A 19,918-nucleotide genomic window follows, 5' to 3' on the forward strand; every position below is an offset into this window, starting at 1 on the left:
CATGCTCCAGGAGAGCCTGGTGCTGCATTGGGTGCTTGTGTGACTCCTGGGACTCATAGGTTGTGATAGCTCCAAGTGCTTCATCAGGCAATTAACAGACTGAATAAACACAGTGGCATGAATCTAAACATCCTCTGTTGAGATGTGGGGCTGAGGGACCTGTGGAGCTTTAGCCCTGGCTCATTATATCTGCACTGGCTTCTCTGCTTTAGGAACTGCAGAAACCATTCTGCTGCACATAATTTTAATTGCCTGTTATACAATTGCTTCCTTTCCTGTGTCTGTCAAATGTATCCTCTGTTCAAAAGTGCAGCTCTGTCATGTGGTGTGCCCTGTCTGCCAAATCTCAACAGGAATAAAACAAATACTGCAGAAATTAAAAAAAAAAGGAGAAATAATAATAAAATAATTTAATGATGAAATAAAATGTTAATCTAAAATGTCAATCTCTATTGCCATCTGCAGCCTGTCGTCTTAGGACCAGTACAAACAAATCAATAAAACCTGCTGCTTTTCTTATGTTGCCTTTGGCAGTTGCAAGCAGTTTGTGCAGTGCTGGTGAGAGCTCTCCTGGCTCTTCTCTGGGGATGTCCTCGGCCACAGCCTTCAGCCTCCACTTGCTCTGCAAAACTGCCCCGGGGCTGCGATTTGAAACTGCACCTGGAGAATGGAGAAAAGGCAGCAGTGAAAAGGTTAAAAAGAATTATCTGGGCTGCAGCTTTGGCGACGTTGCCTGGAGGGCACGAAACTGAATTTGGTAGGAGGTTCTTTGTCTGGAACACGCCTTGGCATTGCCCAGATCTCTGATCTAAGAAGCAACAAGGCACCGGCAGCGCTGGCAGGACTGCAGCGAGCTGTGGCTGACCTGAGGCTCCCGGCTCTGGATGCTGAGGAGGGTTTGTGAAGCTGGAGCATCGCCTAGCTCAGGGTCTCCCTCAGGGCGCTGCCATGCCGGAGGGTGGCACTGGTGGGAGTCTGTGTGACTAAAACCAAACCAACCCTCTTTTCCTAGTTGGACTTTCCTAGAGAGCAGAGGGGGCTAGCAGAGGATGCGTGTGGGAGATGAGTGGTACCAAGGATGACAGCCGCTGTCAGAGGGCAGTGCACATTGTCACCGAGCTCTGCCGGAAGAAAAACCTGCCTGGCTTGGACCTGGACACTTGCAGGGAGTTCCTCCTGCTGCCTTCTGACCAGAGCCTGATAATCTCCGAGCCAGGTACAGTACTCTGGTCCTGCCTGCTCCAGGGATGTCTGCATGGCCACAGCTGGAGGAAGGCAGGAGGACTCCACACGGGGAGGGAAGCATTTGCAAGCCCTGTACCAGGCTCGGGGAGCTGCCCTGGGCTCACCTCGCTGCCTGGTGGCTTTCCTTTACTTGTGTTCCTCTGAGAAGTTTTGGGTACAAGTCCTGCCTCACCTGTTGATGTGAAATGGTGTAGCCTGATGGGGACAGCTGCAGGGAGGGGCCAGGCAGGGTGGTGTGTGCTGGTGAGGAGGTGCTTCAGGAGATAAAGTTTCTATGAAAGTTCCTAATTCTGTTAAAAACATAAACTCCTGTCCCATAGAAACAAAGCAGCAGTAAAAAGGCTGTTTAAAGTAACTGAGATGACAGGAGCTGACTGCTGTTATCCCAGTCTGAGAATAGAAGGCACTTCCATGGACTTGTGTTCAGCAGGTCCTACTGTATCGCTCATGTATTTGTTGTACTTCCCCTAAGAACTGCCTGGAGTTCTTCCTCCTCAGCTTTTAGAGCCAGGCAGCCTTGTTGTGCCCACAATGCATTGAGAGCAAGCTCCAAGAGCAAAGAGGCAAAACACTTAAGCTTCTGTGCACTTTTGCTCACAGCTTCTTCCAGCAAGGTTGTCTTCTGCTGTCACTTCAGAAGACATTGGCAGGGGAGCTTACACCCCAGGATCACAGGCTGAGCAGCAAACCCCAGATCCCACTCTTTTTAGCACGTGCTGTGGGTTGTGTATCAGAGCATTTGCACAGAGTGCTTCCCTTGAGCCTTCTGTAGGCAAAGACCCAGCCTGATTTCACAGTGTTTTCAGAAACTTTTTCTTTCTCTCCTTCTGAGAATGCCTGTGTAGAGCCCCTGCCCAAGGCCTTCTATTCATCTTGCTTCAATTTCTCCTGAACCCCTCTGTCAGGGTCTCACACTGGGGTGTGACTGGCACCCAGGCTGCATTGGCAGCTCTCTGCTTTCCCTGGGCTTCTGCCATCCCTTTGCTTGCAGCAGTGACTGCATGACCAGCGTGTCCAGCCTCACACCTTCCTTTCACATCCCACTCTGCTTGTACCTTGTCACCTTAAAACTGGTTTTGCTTTATATGTGCTTGTTCTGAAGGCTTCTTACCACTGCTGATTCCATCCTTACACAGTGCATCCAGCACAGCTGTTTGCTGCAAGTAACTTACAGTGTTGCTTCACAATCCTTTGCCTTGGCACAAAAATGAACATTTTCCTGACTCTACGGCAGGAATACCTGTCCTGTCTGCCCTGGTATGAGAGAGTGGCATCTGTTTGTGTAGCTTGTTCAGAACCTCACTTTCAGGTCATGATGGCATCATCATGCGCCTTTAACATCTCAAATGTTTGTCTGCCCTGGTCCCTGGTTTTTGTGTCAGCCTTTACCCCAGCACCCTGGGCAAGTTGTGCTGGGATGGCTGGCTGCCTGCACTGGGTGCTCTGACCACTGTCTGTGCTCTGCATGACTGGGCCCATTTTTATGTCTAGACAGCACTGAGGACACTGTTTAGGCCAGCGGATGCTAATATTTCCCAAATGCCTGGAGGCAAAACTGCTCCAGCAAAGGAAACAAATTTGTTTGCATTAAGTGTTAACTAATGGAACAGTCAGGGTGGTAAGGACTTTTCCCATTTGTGTCTGGATGTTTATCTAATTATCTGCATTTATGTTTTGTCCACTTTGCACTGAAGGTTTACATGAAGCATTTTTTGCTATCAGCTACCTGGAGCCCTGTGCTCAGGTCTGGTAAGTCCTTCCTCATAAGGAGGTGCACATCAAAAGTGAGGTTGTATGAGGCTGAGCAGTGGCATGGCTCTGGGACAGGGTGCTGTGTTGGTACTGAGAGGAGGGGTGGTGAGTGCTGGCTTCCTGCCCACGTCAGCCACGCTGGGCAGCACAGCCTCACAGCCTGGATGCAAAGTTTGCTGGAGTAAAATTGGCCTCATTTGTCATCATCATCATCATGTGAAGTCAATGGCTTCTCTGTCAGTTTGTTACCTCCTGGATAAATCTATTAGCTAATGGCTGCAGCAGCCTGGCCTGTCAGCTGTCTTGATGGAGCTGAGTCTTCTGTGAGCCAGCAGACAGAGCTCTGGTGCTGCCAGAGCTGGGAGCCAGGGCTGCTCCTGTATGACTCTGCCTTCCATTGGACCCTGAGAGGGGTTTGGCTTGGTCTGGTGTTTCCTGTGTTGCTGGAGAGCAGGATCTCCTGGGGATGCTGTGGGGGGTTGCAAATAAGTTAGCCAGATATCAAATTAGCCAGGTATCACTGGACCTCTTGAAGTGCATCTGACAGTGGAAAAACCCTGTAAAAATAAAAATATGACTGAGTAGTTTGTGCAAGAACGTGTTAGACTTTGGGTTTATGCAGTGATTATTTCTTTTTTCAAAGCATTTTAGGCCGAATGCAGGAAGTGCTCCAGTGTCCAAAGTAGCTGCTCCTCTGCTCTGCACTTGGGGTTATGTAACGGCTGATTCTCCTCGGTGGAGCCATGCAGGGCTGCAGCCTTCCTCCAAACCCACATGTTCCTGTGCACCCAGCAGAGGGGCGCTGCGGGCTGCTGCTGCCGGCAGTCGGCAGCAACGTGTGTCAGAAAAAATCAGGGGTTTGGCTGGGGAGGGGTTGGCAGCGATGTGTCAGCGGGGGAGCTTTGCCTGCGGTTTGGCCCGTGGTGGTGCCAGGAATAGAACTGATCTCTTGGCTGTGGGCCCTGAGATGGAGCAAGATGCAGCATCCTTTTGTTGTGCCTATCTAAAATCCTCCCCCGTAGCTCTCTTTGTCTGATAGCTCCTTTCTCTGCCAGTCCTCAGCTGCTGTGCAGTGACGCTGGCAGTGTGAGCAGGACACAGGCATAAGTTGTGACACTGGAAATTTTTTGCCTGTGGTACAGGGACGATATTTACCACTGCAGTGATGTGCCTTAAATAAATGGATACATCACTACTCTGCCCTGGAGGTGCAGTGCGGGCTTAGGCTGTGGCTGAGAGAATCCATGGACAATCTCTACTGAAGTGCAAAGCACCTGGCAGGCGATGCTGGGGAGCCCACGCTGCCAGGCTCTCCTGGGAGCACTTTGCTGGGCACAGTGAGTCAGCCCCTGTCACCCTGTCCCTTGCCCACAGAAGTGGAGCTGCTCGTGGAGAGAAACTGGCTCCAGGGTCTTTGGGAAACAGGGTGCCAAATCCTGCTCCCCAGGGCTGCTGTGAGCTCTCTCCTGGATGCTCCTGCCTGGGGCTGCTCCCAGGGCTATGGAGTCTCTGCTCCTTGCTGCTACAGCCTGCCAGCATCCCTGGCTGCTGGGCACTGCGTCATGCCCTGCATAGCTCTCACCACCATGAGGCCTGTTGTGTGCTTGTCTGCATGGTCTCATTGTTGCTCAGTTTGGACCAGATTGCACTACCAACTCACTGCCAACCTTTGCCTGAACCAGGTCCTGCTCCTCATGGGTGCACAGTGCTGGGTCTGGCTGTGAGCAGAAGCTGCCAGCCAGTCCCGGGAGGTAGTGCCAAACACGTGATGGAAGCTTGATGCCAGAGGCAGGTTTAAAACCAAAAGAATCATTCTGAAATGAACGTGCAGAGTTGGTGGTGTGTGACTGAGCTTGTGATGCTTGATGACTTTAAAGGAAGGTGCATGGGAAGTCACAACAGGATCAGAGCACACCCAAGAGCAAAGCTGTGGCCTTGGTTTCTAGCTCAAGCATTACTGTGCTGCAACTTTCTTTAAGTGGTGTTTTTCTTACCTCTCTGTATCCATTCGTAAAAAAGCTTCTCTGCCCTGTAGAGTAAATAGAGCACACAATGGATGATGGGCAGGGGAGCTGCAGTTTTCATCTAGGGTCACTATGTGTGCACAGCAATCCCTGTTGATCTCAGCACAGTTTGTGTGCCCTCCTCAGACCCTTCCTCATGCACTGATTCACCCAGCAAAATGCTGTTGTGCTTTCCTAGGGCAGGCTGTGAAAATCGAAGAAAAAAGACATCTGGGGAAGAGACTTCATCCTTTCCTCATACACTTTGTCAGCTATCCTTCTGCTCTCTAATCCCACAGTAATTCAGAGCACATTCAGTGTTTTGCCCTTCGTGTGAACTGTTCTTTTTAAACTTCATGATGCAGGCAGAACACTGTGTGCAGTGCTGGACACCTTCCTGGCACTTCACAAACACTATTACAATGTTAATCCCCCAAGTAGCTCAGTGTTCGTGCTGCAGGCAGAAAAAGAGGTGAAATTTTGTGCCACGAGATGCTTTTCTCATCAAACCTTTTAGATGGAGGAATTGCTTCTGGAGTATTTTTCTTGGGAAATAATTATCCCCTTGACTAGTGGGAAAACTGATGACATGCTCATTCACTGATCCAGGATGCATACAGCCACTACCTATGAGAGGAAATGGCCTCAAGTTGCACCAGGGGAGGTTTAGATTGGATATTAGGAAAAGTTTCTTCACTGAAAGATCATCAGGCTGCTCAATGAGGTGGTGGAGTTGCCATCCCTGGAGGTGCTTAAAAGATGTTTGGATGAATAGCATGGTCTAACAGCTGTGTACAGGGAGGTGCTAAGTTATGGTTGGACTCAATGATCTTAAGATCTTTTCCAGCCAGGTGATTCTATAAAAATATGAGCAAGTCTTGAATTTACCTCCCAGCTCTAATAACACTTTTCTGGCTCACCATTCAAGTGTATTTTAAGTAAATATAACAGTAAATATGTTTAAAGCCACCCAGGCAAAACTAATCTTAATCACTGAAGCTTGAGTTTCCAGAGGCCAGGCATATGAGTAGTAGCACCTTGGGGCAAAGATCTTTCTTATCACGGAGTAATGCACTTGCAAAATGGATCTTGCCTTCCTCTGTGAGTCCTGTGGTCCACCAGCAGGAAAAGAGACAGCTAAGAACTGTGTGCAGCAGCTTTGCTCGTTGGCTCAAGTAAACCAGTTTTTATTAAACCTGATCTGGATGGTACTAGGTTCAAACCTTGGTAAGAGAGGAAGATTTTCAAAGCTGTATTAAAATAAGGTTAAAACCAGCAGCATAAACCTAGGGAAAATTGGTTCTATAACCTGTCTATTAAGATGTCTCTGCTTATGTGTTGTGTGTGGATCTATGATGCTACAGCTGCCTCTGGCTATGCACTGTGATGGTCCTGGTAAATAACCTGCACCTATGGATCTCTGTGGAGTCTGTGTGCTTAGGAGCTTTGCAAGTACCACTCTGCATAGATGCAGGCTTGCATCTGCCTAAGTGCTGTTGGTTGACTCATTCCTGAGGCAGTGCAGGGAGCTGATCATGTTTGTAGCTTTTTTTGCGGACCTTGGAGCCTCTTCCAGTGCAGCTGCAGTAGCCTCATGCATAGTCAGGGATCAGCATCTCAAACTCCATAGAAACAGGCAGCCAGATTGCTGCTGGTGTTAATTGAGTGTGTGAGCAGGCTGAGGACACTGCCCAGGGACTGAGCTGAGGAGCAGATCCCTCTTTGGTAAGTCCACATTTCTGAAGTTACTTGGTTTATTTGTTGCCTTTTTAATAAAATAGAGTCTCCTTTCCTTGACAATCATTTTGCTTCAGCAGTTTCTGTCTTTGCCTTTGAAACATTTTCTTTTGCTTTCAGTAGTCTCCCTGCGCTTCACCGAGCCCAAGCATGTGCTTTCAGCTAGTTCAAACCAGGGCACAGCCTGACCCTGACCCTCTTTGTTGTTTTGGGGGGTGGCTCTGAGGAGCTGGGATTTTTGTGTTTGCAGGTGTTTGCTGCTTGGCATCTTTGCTGTGCTGAAGTCCTAGCGGTGTGCTGCACACAGCCTGCTGCACGCACCATGCATTCACTAACAGGCACAGCGTCTCACATGTGTGCATTCATTGTGCAGAGACAAACCAGAACCATCACTGCATCTCATGCTGAACCAATTTGTTATTTACCTACAGTTTGAGCTAGCCTTGTTTTTTCTGACTTGTTTCTTCTTCTTGCTGTTCACATTTCCAGGTACAATTGCATGTTCTTCCTTAGGACCCCGGGTTTCCATCTCCTGTTAGTGAGGCAGCTTTTTCTAGCTTTACTATGTGTTATTTCTTTTTTTTCAGGGATGATAATGTATATTTTTTTCCCTTCTTATCTATATATTGCAAAATCAGGAAGCTTGTCTGGAACAGCCCTGACTGTTTCAGCCCAGCGAACTCACTAACCTAACAGTCACTTAGGTTGGCACTTGTTTGGGAGATGTGGTTTGTCTCTCTGCCATGCATTGTCTTTAATTATACTTGTGCCTTGCAAAATGGCATCCTGGAGGGACACAGAAGGGATATTTGGAGTGACTGTACATTCACCCTACATTTTCCACATCTGTGGAGAAAAAGAAAGTTATCCTGCAGGGTGTCTTTTTCATTGTGGAACTGCAGATGCTGATGAAGGCTGCCTCCCTATTCAGTCCAGTTTGTTGTGCTGTAGCAGGTTGGTGGTTGACAGCATCACAGCAAACTGTGCAGTGAAGACTAAAGACAGGATGCCAGGAGCTCAGCTCGTACCAGCCTTTTCAAAACCATAATTAAGATATAGAGTCCTAGAGTGTGTGCTTCCATGGAATAATAACTGCCCAGAAATTCTAGCCACCAGTGCCTCTAGCGTGTGAGTATGACTCTGATTTTCTGTGCATGTCTGTAGCTGCTGTGAAGAGCTGCATGTGCTCTTGTACCAGCACGGTGCTGGGTGAGCACCTCCTTGAATGCCATACGCAGTACTTCATCTCTTGGACGGCTGCAGGCATTTGCTCTGACTTACCTGAGCTCAGTACTCAGTCTGGTCTGTGGTCAAAATGTGCTGAAAGGATTCTGAGCAGCACGGTCTGGAGTGACACGAGGCACTGGGAAAAGGGAGAAAGGAATCTCGGAATCCCTGTAATGAGTCTGTAGGGTCAGACAGCCCAGCCTGCACACATGGCTGCTGTGTCCTACGTTTAGGGGTTAAAGATCCGTCTTTGTTAGAAGCTAATGCAAGCGGCGGCAGCAGCTACTGACAGGAGCAGAGCCGTGCAGGGAGGAACTTCCCCGATCATCCAGCGGAGCCTGAACAAAGAGATGCTTTTTTCCCCAAGTGCTGCATTCCAGCGCAGGGTCTGCACCGAGCCGCGCTCCCAGGCAGGTGGGTGCCAGGGCATCGCTCCCGGCTGCTTGGCTCCCATCGGTGCTGCTTCGTTGTGCGGATCACACTGTCTGCTCTGAGCCAGGTATTATCAGCACGGCAAGTTGAGAGGGAGAGAAAGAGGGCTTGATATGGGTCGAGATGTCTGTCTAGGGGTCTAGATGGCTTTAAGCGGCAGCCTGACTTCCTGAGGACACGGCTCTGGGTACCACTCAGTCTTTGCAGCATCTGGAGCCAGGGGAGTTCTGGATGAATCCTGCATCTTTGGTTTGGGTTTCTGTAGGGCAGGTCTGGGCAGTGAAGCTCTTCTGGCATGTTTTCACGTAGTTACAGACCTCCTTGTGCTGGAGGATATCTGTGTCCCTCGGTGAGGAGCACTCAGCCAAAGAAAAGACTCTAGAAAGCTTCTGAGCCACCTTGTCTCATGTTTGGGGCCATCTGCCCTCCTCTGGCTGAGCTCTGCTTTTTTGAGGTTCTGGCTCTCATGTGACCCCAGATTGCAGGGCTGGAGGCTGCCCAGCACTCATGCTGGGGTGAGAATCAGCACCTGTGGCAGGCTCACTCCCAGGGCTGCTAGATGGGATGGGAAGAGACCCTGGTTCTGCTCCTAGTCAAGCTTTATCCTAAGATCTTGTCAGGGCATCCTGATTTTAGATTTTTTAGGACCAAAATGGAGTCAGAGAGCCATGGGAAAGCATTTCCCCAGAGCTGAATCTCACTCTAGAAAGACAAGGGCAGAGAGACTGGGAAAGGTTTCCTTCAGTTTGGAACTTTTTTTTTTTTTTGGTCACTCTGATAACAGAAATGCTGCATTGCTGACAGCACAAAGTTCCCTTCTGGTTGCAAAAGTTTAAGTAACAAATGTGCCTTTGATGCAGCCTAGGGAGAATCAGCAGGTGAGTTGATAACCACTGAATACCAACACACTGGGGCTTTGGAAGCCTTTGGTCAGGCTCCTCCAGTCCAGCCCTGCTGCACATTTTAGTGTTCAATAAAATGGGCTGGGGAGCCCAGGACAAAGACAGGTTAGGAATTGTCCACCAACAGAGCCAGCTTTGGAGCAGGAGGCTGGGGTGGCACTGCCAAGCATGCCCCAGCGCCTGCTGCCATGCCAGCACCACTGAGGGTGTCTGTGCCTGGTGCTGTGCTGGCCACATGCTCAGTTTTGCACATGGTTTCATGATTGTGTTTTGGTTGTCCAGAACTTGGTGTGGAGGAAGCTTCTTCTGGATGTAGTAGGCCTGCAGATGTCTTTTGCCTATCAGCTATTCCTGATCCTTCACTTGATTTTGGTTTTGATTCTAGCAATTCAACCTTACTCCATTCTATTTCAGTGAGCAAAGCACAACTCCAGGCTACTGAGGTTTCCCCTTACATTGCATTGCTTTGCTCAGTGTGTTAATTTTTATGTGGATGTGTTTACTTTCCTTTTTTGAAGTTAGATATATGTACCTGTGTGTAAAGCTCCTCACTGGTGACTCTGCATTTGAAAAATCACCTCTAGTGTTTCCTTCTGAATTACTCTGTTCAGATTTTCTCCTGTGCCTGCCTCCTCCACCCTGAGACGTGGCAGGAGCTTTGCCTGTAGCCTGGATGTGAGAGCAAAACCAGAACCAACTCTCTTTTCTTCTTACAGGCAGTGTGCAATGCATGTCACTGTTCAGGGGCACCCCAGGACCCCCTTGTCTTGCAGCAATGAGCTGCCACAGTCTCCAGCACAGCATAGGAAAACTGAGCTGGGGTTCCTACCTGCACCCACACCCAGGTTGCTCCTCAGCTCTGGCTGGAGTTACTGGAATAGTATTTTAGTCCTTGGGCAAATGTATTGTTTAAATGTTTTCACCTTAATGATCATTTGAACTGGAGTTTATCAAATTAAGTGATTTGTAAGGACTGTCACTCACGAGCTGATAGCTGATTCCCAGGACAACAAATCAAACAACTGTTAAAGGACAAAACTTTGCATGAAGTTGTCCATGTCTCCTGTTCTAAAGAATTACAGTAATTGGTGTGAAAAGCCCTGGCACTGCTGCATGGAGAAAGTTTTGTCTGGTCAGGAGTTAAGAGGTTGCTGTTTGCTCTTGGACCATGGATCACAGTCACTTGAAACACTGGATCCCTGCAGAGTCTCCTGTGAAGCAGGTTTTCTCCATCCCAAACGTGCAGTAATGAGATGGTTTGGATTTTATAATCTTATATAATTACTCTCAAAATAGCTTCTGATTCATCCTTCCCTTTGAAGCTTATAGTTCGTGTTCCAATAAGCCCTTGCATGGCAGGAACCCTGTGGTAGCAGCAAATTAATTTTTAAGAAGTTTTCTCTAGCTAACTGAAACTTTGGCACAGTCAGTCTGAGAATTCATGTCTCCAACTTCCTATAATCTGTTACATAGCTTGGTGTGCTCAGGAGACTAGGAGGCTCTGTCTGGGTTCCTGCAGAGCCTGTGCTGGCAGGAGGAAGCTGGTGGGAGCTGATAGTGCCAGACTCAGTGTCCAAGTCCTGAAGAAGCACTTGAATAGGTTAAATCTCTGCTTAGCTTTGTGCAGGAGGAAGGTTGAGTTTGCAGAGCTTCAAAGGAGATACTTCAGAGATTCTGTAAATGTCTCCTTTTGGAACATCTGCAGTATTCATCCAGTGAGGTTTTCCACCTCTCTGCTGATTTGAGAGAGGAGATTGCTGTCAAGCTGTGTATGATGAACTGTGGAAGCACTCTCCATGCAAAACAACCTGTGGAAAGTCTTCCTTCTTTCCTGGTGTTTCATCATGCTGTCTCCTCTGGAATTATTTGTGGTTGACATTGAAAACAAACTTGGGCACGCTCCACAGCAGAAAGCAGCTGGAAGTGCTGCTTGCCTTCACCTAGAGACACTGTAAAGTGTGCCAGGGCCATGGGGTTGTGCCCAGTGCAGAGGTTTCTCAGGGTCTTGGGGGATGTTTTGTACCCTTGTGCTGTGCTGGACAGCTGAGAGGAATGAGCAGAGAATTTTCACTCACAGTACTGAGAGACAAACACACCTCCATGTGTTTCTTACTGGATGGTCATGGTACCAAATATTTCTGTGACTTTATCTCACATACTCTAAGACTGCAACACTGTCCTTGGCTAGGTGATGGTCCCTGTTACCCTTCAAGGAAACCTGACAAGCAGCTGAACTCCTGTTGGGCTGAGCTGGGTGTCACTAGGTGCAGGTAGAGCCACAAGTGAGAGCTGACTCTTGCTCCTGTTGCTCAGATCACTCTCTGAATAGGGGCAGTTTTGGAGGGTCTAAGAAAACTTGGGGGCTCATGACTTGTGGATTTGCAGGTGACAGATGTCCCTCTCTGGGTCTTGTTGCCTGACTTGTTGCTACATGGGGGCTGCTCTGCAACCCTTATAGCACCCATAGCATGAGATAACGTCTGAGGGACTACACAAGCTCTGCTCTGCTCAGTCTGTAATTGGTCTCTGACCTGGTCCTTGAACATCTGCTGAGAACCTGATGAAATGTTTTCTCCTTGCTACTGACCCAAGCCTCTGTGATCCTGCTTGAGCAGCAGCCCCTGCTGCAGTGCTTCATGGCACATCCAGCTCCTGTGCTGCCAGGCTGCTTCTGAAAAGCAAATTGACTCGAGTTAGACTTTGAAGTGACAGCTGCTAATTACTTGTCTAGCTCAAGAATATGTCAGGATATATTCCTGTAGTTCATAGCTGCCTAGGGAGCACAACCAGTAAATCAAGAAGAGAAGTGTTGCTAAAGTTTCAGGTGACAACCAAATGATGGTGAGCAGGCCTGGAGATGTGACAATGAAGGACCTCAGCAGAGTGGCATAATCCCAGCATCAGAGGCAATTACTGAGCAGGCTTGCAATGCTTCCATGTTCTCTGCAGACCCCAGAGCCCACTTAGCTGTGGGCTCTGCTAAACACAGCTGCTTGCTGGCATGAGAGCTTGAGGCTGTGTTGGGTGTCAGAGACAATCTGATCTGTGCTGTTAGCTCTGTTACCATCCCACAGCTGTGGCTGTGTCACACTTAGGGAGGGGATAAGGAGCTGGCTGAGACCTGCAGCTGCACTGCAGCTCACCTTCATCCAAGGCAGCGTTTCACCATTTATTAGACATTTATTAGACAATTGATTTCCTTTTCGCAATCCCTGTGGTGAGTGCTCTGCTTGCTGCTGTGCTCCATGGTTCCTTGCAGTGTTTGCTCAGACCTGTGCTCCCAAAGAGAGGGTTCCCTTGCTCTGCTGTGGTGCCTGGTTTGGTTTTGGCTGTGCTGCTGCTGGGTGCTTTACTGTTCGGTTTCTGTTCCCTGCAGTCCCTGCTTCTACCTCTGTAAAGCTTCAAAGCCAAATAGCATTGCTAAATAGACACATCTATAGCTAGGATTCAATGGAAACCTCTTCCTTTTCCCCTGCTGTTGTCCTGTGCTCCTCTCTGCCCTCGCCCCAGGCGTCCAAGATTCACCACAGTTTCTCATGCCCAATTTCCAGCTCTCAGCTAATCAGACTTACATTGCTGATGCTTCTCGATTGAGAGAAAATTAGATCAGCAGTTGGTGGGTGCCTCACATGGTCTTTTGTAGCCCCAGAGCTGCCTGTCTTCTCCTCCAGCAATAACTCTTGTAGTAATCCATCATCTGAATGCATGTTCTCTGCTAAGCCCTGCAGAAATAGAACAATATAGTCTCAAAAGCACTGTTGAAATAGAATAATGTAGCAAAAAATGGATAGAGAAGCCTGGAAATACCTCCCAACATGGTCTGAGCAAGGGCTGGTGAATTACACTGGGAAACCAGTCACTCAGAAAGTACAAGTGAGAGTAAGGTACTTCATCATCACCCCCTACTACTGAGCTCTCTCATCTCATGTGATTGCTCCTCCAGGTGCATTTGCCGTGGAAAGATCTTCCATGCTCCAAGCCAGAGCTCAGAATAGCTGGGAGCTGCTCTTTCAGCTGGAAGAAACCTGGTGGGGAACAAACCAACCAGAGCTCTCCCTGATGCTAAAATTTTCCATTGGCCACCGGAAATCTTCCCAGTAAGAACCTCTCACAGGGAAGATGTCCATTTGCTCCTGACAGCATCAGGGCAGATGCTTTGGCTGGGCCTGTGCACGATGATGAAGCTGTGGGACCAAACATGCTGCCACTGCCAACCTCAGCAAGTCAGGTCAAAGTGCCTTTGCTCCTTTGGTGAGGGGGATGTGCTGAGGGTGCTCCAGGGTCTGCAGAAATCATCTGTCCCCTTGCAGGTGCTGAGGAGCTCCAGGAAGGGGACTGCTGGGTCAGTGGCACAGGTGCTGGTGGCTGGTGACCACCACAACTCAGCTCTTCCAGCATAAGCCTGATCCCATGCTGGGCCTCTGCCTGTCAGCTTCTAATTTTTTCATCCTCCTTGAACTTCCACTCCTGGTATTTGAACCTTGTTGAAATACAAAAGTAGCTGGAATGATTAATAGGTGCTGGAGTGCCGAGAGCCACCACACACATTTTGTTTTCTCTGTGGGGAGTGGGTGGAAGGAAAGCTAAATTACATCTTCAAGGTATTAAATATAACTCTTCACATTAAATTCAGAGTTGTCCATGAATCTCTTTAATGATAGTACAAGCTACTTCCCAGTAATAAAAGTCAATGTTGCCATAATTAGGCCAATATTGTCTTGCAGTTAATAGACTGTTGTAATCATGGCTTTGGCATGGTATTAATCGTTTTCTGTTTGGACTTTGCTAATTATCCCCTTTGGTAACTCAGTTTGGGTATTATGAAGTCATCAGGGACATAAAGCTGAAAGGTAGTTCTGCCATATTCTCTTAATTAGCTCCCATCCAAGCTGGAACAAAAGGGTCAGCTGTGCTGGTGGGCTGCTGAGGGCATGCACATGGGGCAAGGGAGGGGCTGGACCAACCAAGAAATGATCCCTCTTGCTAAAACTGCTTTTAGCTTTGCTGTCCCTTTACCCTGCCTGAGCCATCTCCTCTTTTATTTGAAAGGCAGCAGGGAGGAGTGACCTTCTCAAAGTTTTGCAGTTTTTGAGCCATTCTCTGAGCTTTGCTGGAAGATTCAGCAGCAGGGTTTAGATGCTACAAAACCAGGGAAAAGAGGAAGCAAGCCAAAAGAGAAAGACAGCTGTTTTCTGGTGGAGTCATTAGATGTCAGCCCTTTGTTCTCCTGAGATCCCCCTTGTTTGCTGTTGACTTCAGGATTTTCTGCAGTGAGATTGTTCAGTGCTTGAGTCCCCCACGAAACATTCATGGTCATGAACCTGGTTTGTATTTCAGTGCTTGAATACAACCTGGTCTCTCATCTCGTGTCTCTTGCCCCTGACTTGAGGTGTCCCTGCTTGTCCCTGGTGGTGTGCTGGTCTTGCCCCTGCTCCTGATGACTCCAGGAGCATGGGTGCTGCCTGTGCTGCCCTTCACCATGAGAGAGGAACAGTCCTGGGCTACCTGAGTGTCACCCAGCCAGCTTTCTACCACCCTTGTCCCTGATTATAGACACACAACTGCTCCTGCTGCAGGGAAACCAAGGTGCAGTGTTGTGTTTGTAACTAGTGGGTCTAAGCAATCTGTGCTGTCTCTAAAGACCTTGATTCATTGGTTTCCCTTCTGCTGGGCTGCAGGGGCAGGAGTTCAGCATCTCTGCTGACTCCGTTTTGATGTTTGTACCTCCTACTGCATAAGTGCTGATAAATGATCACTCATCACTAGCCCCTCGGGTGCAGCTTGCTTTCTCCTCTTCATTAAAGGAAAGCAGAGCAAAGGCCATGATTCAGAAGCCTTCCCATGGATGTGCCAGTGTCTGACCTGGCAGCAAGGGTCTTTCTGCAAGCTCTGTTTCTCTCTCCATCAGCTGCTCTGATGGGGAAGCTGTGGTACAACTCAGCAAAAGGTATTCCTGGCTGAGAGGAGCCTTTCCCTGGTTTTCCTGGTTTGAAATGCTTTTGGTGAAGGTCCTGCCTTTGCAGTGAAGGACCAGGACTGTGGGTGGTGGCTGTCCATGGTCACTTCTGAGGCACTGCTGCGGGGTGTAGTAGTGCCTTGTGATTGCAGGGAGTGGGACAAAGTCTCTGTTTCTAGCTGAGGGTCCTCTGGGAAGAAGCTCTTGCTCCCAGAGGGGAGGGAGACTGGAAAATAGCCAGGTTAATTTGCATTGGCCACCTCCTTCTTTCAAACTTTACCTTTTTAATTGCAAGTTGCAATGAAATCCATTTTCCAACGTGGCAATTCCTGCTGTGTCTCTTGGGCAAGCTGGGTGAGGATGAGGAATCAGCACCTAGTTTGGTAAGAGAGGAAAGGAGGAAGCTGCTCTGCATTTCTGCAGCTCTGCTGACCTGAGAACAAAGGTAGGAATAACTCCCTGATGTCTTCTTAGAGAAAAATAGAATAGAGACATCATCCTTGTGTTCCTCCTCAGGTGGCACCTTTCTGAGAGTGACAAGGTGCTGCTGTCCCTTGCTGGGGACAGCAATGCCACAAGCAGCTGGGAAGCTCCCAGGAGCTGGCTGCAGTGCAGGAAAGGTTGGGTCAAGCAGAGACTGGACTATTCCTGTGCCACTCCATGCTGGATGGAGCAGGTCCTGGCTCCCTCTCTCTCACCTCCACACGGCAAGCCTTGGCTCTGTGAGACAACATAAACAAACCAGCAAACCTCTGCCCAGGGCTGAGGAGTCCTTTTGGTCTGTTCTGTCCTTGGAGAAGACTTTGGGGGATCAAGCCTCACCTCCATCCATGCCAGCAATACCCAAGCAATCTCTGGTCCTGTTAGATGAGGAATGATCTTGGTTTTCAGGGTTTTTTTTGTAAGCTGAAGGACATTTAAACTCTAACATTTTGAATACTGGATGGATTTTGAAAGTAACTGATATTTTCAAATTCATAACAGAAAGCTCATTAAGTCAAGTAAGGTCAGCTCTGTCCAAGTGATATTTCAGTTTAATAAGTCATGAAAACAATCTTTGGGAATTCAATGTCATCTTCAGACAAACCAATATTCTTCACAGGCAGATGCTTTAAAATGTCTGTAAAATCCTGGTCCCTTCTACTTGTGTTTTATGTGAACTGTCAGAGGAAAAAGTAGGAGGTCATGCATAAAAGTATCTATGAATCCTGTCCAAGACATTGGCAGTGCCAGCTCAGCAAGAAAGGACACCAACTAAGATCTTTCTAAGGCTGGCAACAGGTTTTCAGAGTGGATATCTGATTAGTTCTGATGTTTCCTGTTAATGAGTCTGGTGTGCTAGCAAGGTCATGTGTGCTGGAGAACTTGCTGGAATGGGCAGAAGCATCTTAACAGAAGTGATAGATTCTGCACTGCACCCATTCCTTTGTAACAACAAAGGCTGCTTGCAAAAAGTCCAGGTCCTGAAGTTTCCTTATGAAACTGACAGTGAGCTTCCTGGGCACAATTCCAAGACTGAACTCAAAGTGTAGGAAAGTGGTAGCTCTGAGCTCTCTGCTTTGGTGAGAATTCATTTAGCCAAATCTCTAAGGAAGCTCCACTGCTGACTTGTACAATCCTATTTATTATTGATTAAGACAGGGCCTATTTGTTCACCCCAGCAGTGATCTGTATGTCCACTTTGGAGCTACAGCAGAAAATAAATGGTGCAGTCTGACCTGCACAGGAGGCTGGTGAGGGAGAGGAAAAGTTGCAAAAGCTTCTGGATGGCCTTTACTCTGCCAGCTTCCAGCCCTTCCTCTTGAGTCAAGGAAGCTGTGGACGGTCAGGAAGCTTTGTCTCAAGCCCTTAGTGAGCTAAGCTGGGTGATTTTGTGGAAGAGCAGAGCATTTTCTCTGGGGTATCAGAAACAACAGATGGCTTCCCCAGGTGTTCAGCAGAGCTGCCTTGTTGGGCTGGAGATGTCACATCTTGTGCCTGATGCTTTCTTGAGATTTCACTTATAAGAACCGATGCAAAAATCCCAGATGTATAGTAGCTGTTGCATTCCCAGACAGCATGCTGGCAAAGATCATGCAAATGGGTTCATTTGCTGCTGTGGCTCATCAGTGGTGCTGGGGCTGGGCTATTTTTATTGTTATTGGGTCGGGTTTTAAAAGTAATTTAAAAACTCAGCTATTTTGTCAAGAGAAAAACTTGGTCTTTCCTCATATTTCATTAAACATTGAATGTCTTATTACAACTACACTACATGGCCAAAGGAAACAGAAGGTGGTCTTGCAACTTCTGTTTAAGGCAAAGCAGGTGTCAGGGACCTCATTTAAAGCAGCTGTGATTAAGCACAGGTCTGAGTTTCTCAGCTTATCTTCTAAGAACTAAAGTGCCTGGTAAGGATGGATTTTCACAAACTCCCCACATCCCAGCATGGTGGAAGGGACCTCTGGTTTGTAGTCTAAGCATACACCTAAGCAGAGACTAATGAGAGGCAATGGTTATTGTGTCTAACCTGCTGAAGTGTTTGGTATTTTTTTGCCTGTCTTTCTGCCCTGACTTGCACTTTGGTGATTTAAAAGCCTGGCTTTATGAGCACTACAAAGAACACAGCAGGAAATCAAGGGGCTGTCCATAAACTCACACTTATCTGTGACTGAATCCCCTGCAGTCCTGACACTGCAGACTGAACTCCAGAGCAAAACCTGTCTTCATCCTCAGGGACTGGCATTCTTTGTGGTTCTAACCTACTGGAATTCTGGGTTTGGTGGGAATCTGGGAATTAATACACTGTAAAAAAGGAACTCAAAATAGGCAGTGTTTTCTCTTTATGAAGTGCTGTGAATCATTTCACAGTCTGGATCACATATATCTATCTATAGATATCTTCCTTCTTTCCTGATTCCATGGGCATGGAAGCTCTTTCCTCTCTAGAAAAAAGATTAAAATGCTGAAATACATCACATATGAGGTAAAACAGACTCAGTTTCTGTGCTATTCAGGATAAGGAAGAATGTGTAGCACTTGCTGTACAGCCTCCTTCTATGTTTGGTTTCGCTGTGTCAGCAGCTTGTGATTTGGGGCTTTTAAATTTGTGCTGGCATTTACTTTCTGTTCCCTGTGGGCACATCTGGATAAGATGTGAATGTTGATAGTACAACAGCAATCTGCTTCCAGGATCATGGTTGATAGATTTATTTTTAAATGCAGTGCCTGAACACCTGTGGTATGAAGCAAAAAAAGCAGTTTGTGTTGGTAAGCATTGGAGCTTGTTTTTATTGTGTAGTTCTGCAGTTCTTCTTGATTTCAGACTCAGCAGTCTGCTGAAGCCAAAAGCAGGGATGATGTTTCATAGCCAGTCTAAGTATCATGGTACAGACCTTCCCAGCTCTGGTCATCTGGAGACACCCATTTCTCCCCAGATGTGTCTGGGGCAGGGAGCAGTCCCAAATCTCTCAGGGAGTGCTCGCTTGGATTTTACTCTTGTTTGCAGAACCTGCTAAGAGCTCTCCATTAGTGGCGATACAAATCAGTTTGGACCGTTTCTTCCCTTTACTTATGGCGCTCTCACCATATTTCTCTTCTCTTCTCCTTTCCCATTTCTCCCTCTCCCTGTCACTGTTGCCTTCTCTCCCTCTGTAGAGCTCTCCGTCAGCCTCCTTGCAGTGATAGTTATTGTGTGTGGACTGGCCCTGGTGGCAGTTTTTCTGTTTCTCTTTTGGAAGCTGTGCTGGGTTCCCTGGAGGAACAAGGCCATTTCTTCTAACCTGGCCGTCCTGCAGAGCGAGGCGGGCTGCAGTAAGGAGAGCATGGCAGACAAGCTGAAGGACGCAGGGGCTGTGAGCTTCCTGGAGGCAGCAGTGAAGATCAGCCACACATCCCCTGACATCCCTGCAGAGGTCCAGATGTCCATGAAAGACCACATCATGCGGCGCACGCGGATCCAGCGGCAAACGACTGAGCCTGCGTCTTCCACCAGGTGAGTGGACACAGCTCCTCTGGACACAGCTGCTCCGGATGCTGCTCCTCTACACACAACTCCTCTGGATGCAGCTCCTCTGGATGCTGCTCCTCTGGACACAGCTCCTCTGGATGCAGCTCCTCTGGATGCTGCTCCTCTGGACACAGCTCCTCTGGATGCTGCTCCTCTACACACAACTCCTCCAGACGCAGCTCCTCTGGATGCTGCTCCTCTACACACAGCTCCTCTGGATGCTGCTCCTCTACACACAACTCCTCTGGACGCAGCTCCTCTGGATGCTGCTCCTCTACACACAGCTCCTCTGGATGCTGCTCCTCAGGGAGCTGGGAGAGGCATTCAGTGGAGTCCCAAGTTCAGATACCTGCAGGGAGGCTGAAGGAAGTGCTGCCATCTGCATGCTGGATTACCAGAGCCTGGTCATTACCCAACTGCTGTGTCTGGGCTGGCTTACCGTGGGCCCTCTTAACACAATCAAGGATTCAAGCCCTATTATTGTGACTTGACCTCATTGTGTCAAGCCATTAGCGTGCTTTGGAGGCTTTAATTTGGTTCCCACATGAGAGGAAGGCTGAGGTATCGATGATGGTTGGCTGTCAGACAGGATTAGTCTTCTCTGCTCTCTCTTGCTGTTGTGGCTCCCAGCAGGAGCAGTCGGATAAGCAGAACTGCTGCTTGCTGGCTGCACAGCTTG

At 48.3% G+C, this 19,918-nt stretch overlaps 1 protein-coding gene across 1 annotated transcript in view; it reads left to right on the forward strand.

The window, feature by feature from the left end:
- The first annotated feature begins 1,062 nt into the window (after window positions 1–1,062).
- Window positions 1,063–19,918, forward strand: part of SYT6 (synaptotagmin 6) — a 32,780-nt gene continuing 13,924 nt past the window's right edge. The window contains exons 1-2 of the mRNA XM_054395834.1: window positions 1,063–1,216; window positions 18,888–19,224. Coding sequence (XP_054251809.1) covers window positions 1,063–1,216; window positions 18,888–19,224 — 491 coding nt within the window. The remainder of the gene's footprint in view (window positions 1,217–18,887; window positions 19,225–19,918) is intronic.

The sequence above is a fragment of the Indicator indicator genome, chromosome 35 (assembly GCF_027791375.1).
Source record: "Indicator indicator isolate 239-I01 chromosome 35, UM_Iind_1.1, whole genome shotgun sequence".
Taxonomy (NCBI): domain Eukaryota; kingdom Metazoa; phylum Chordata; class Aves; order Piciformes; family Indicatoridae; genus Indicator; species Indicator indicator.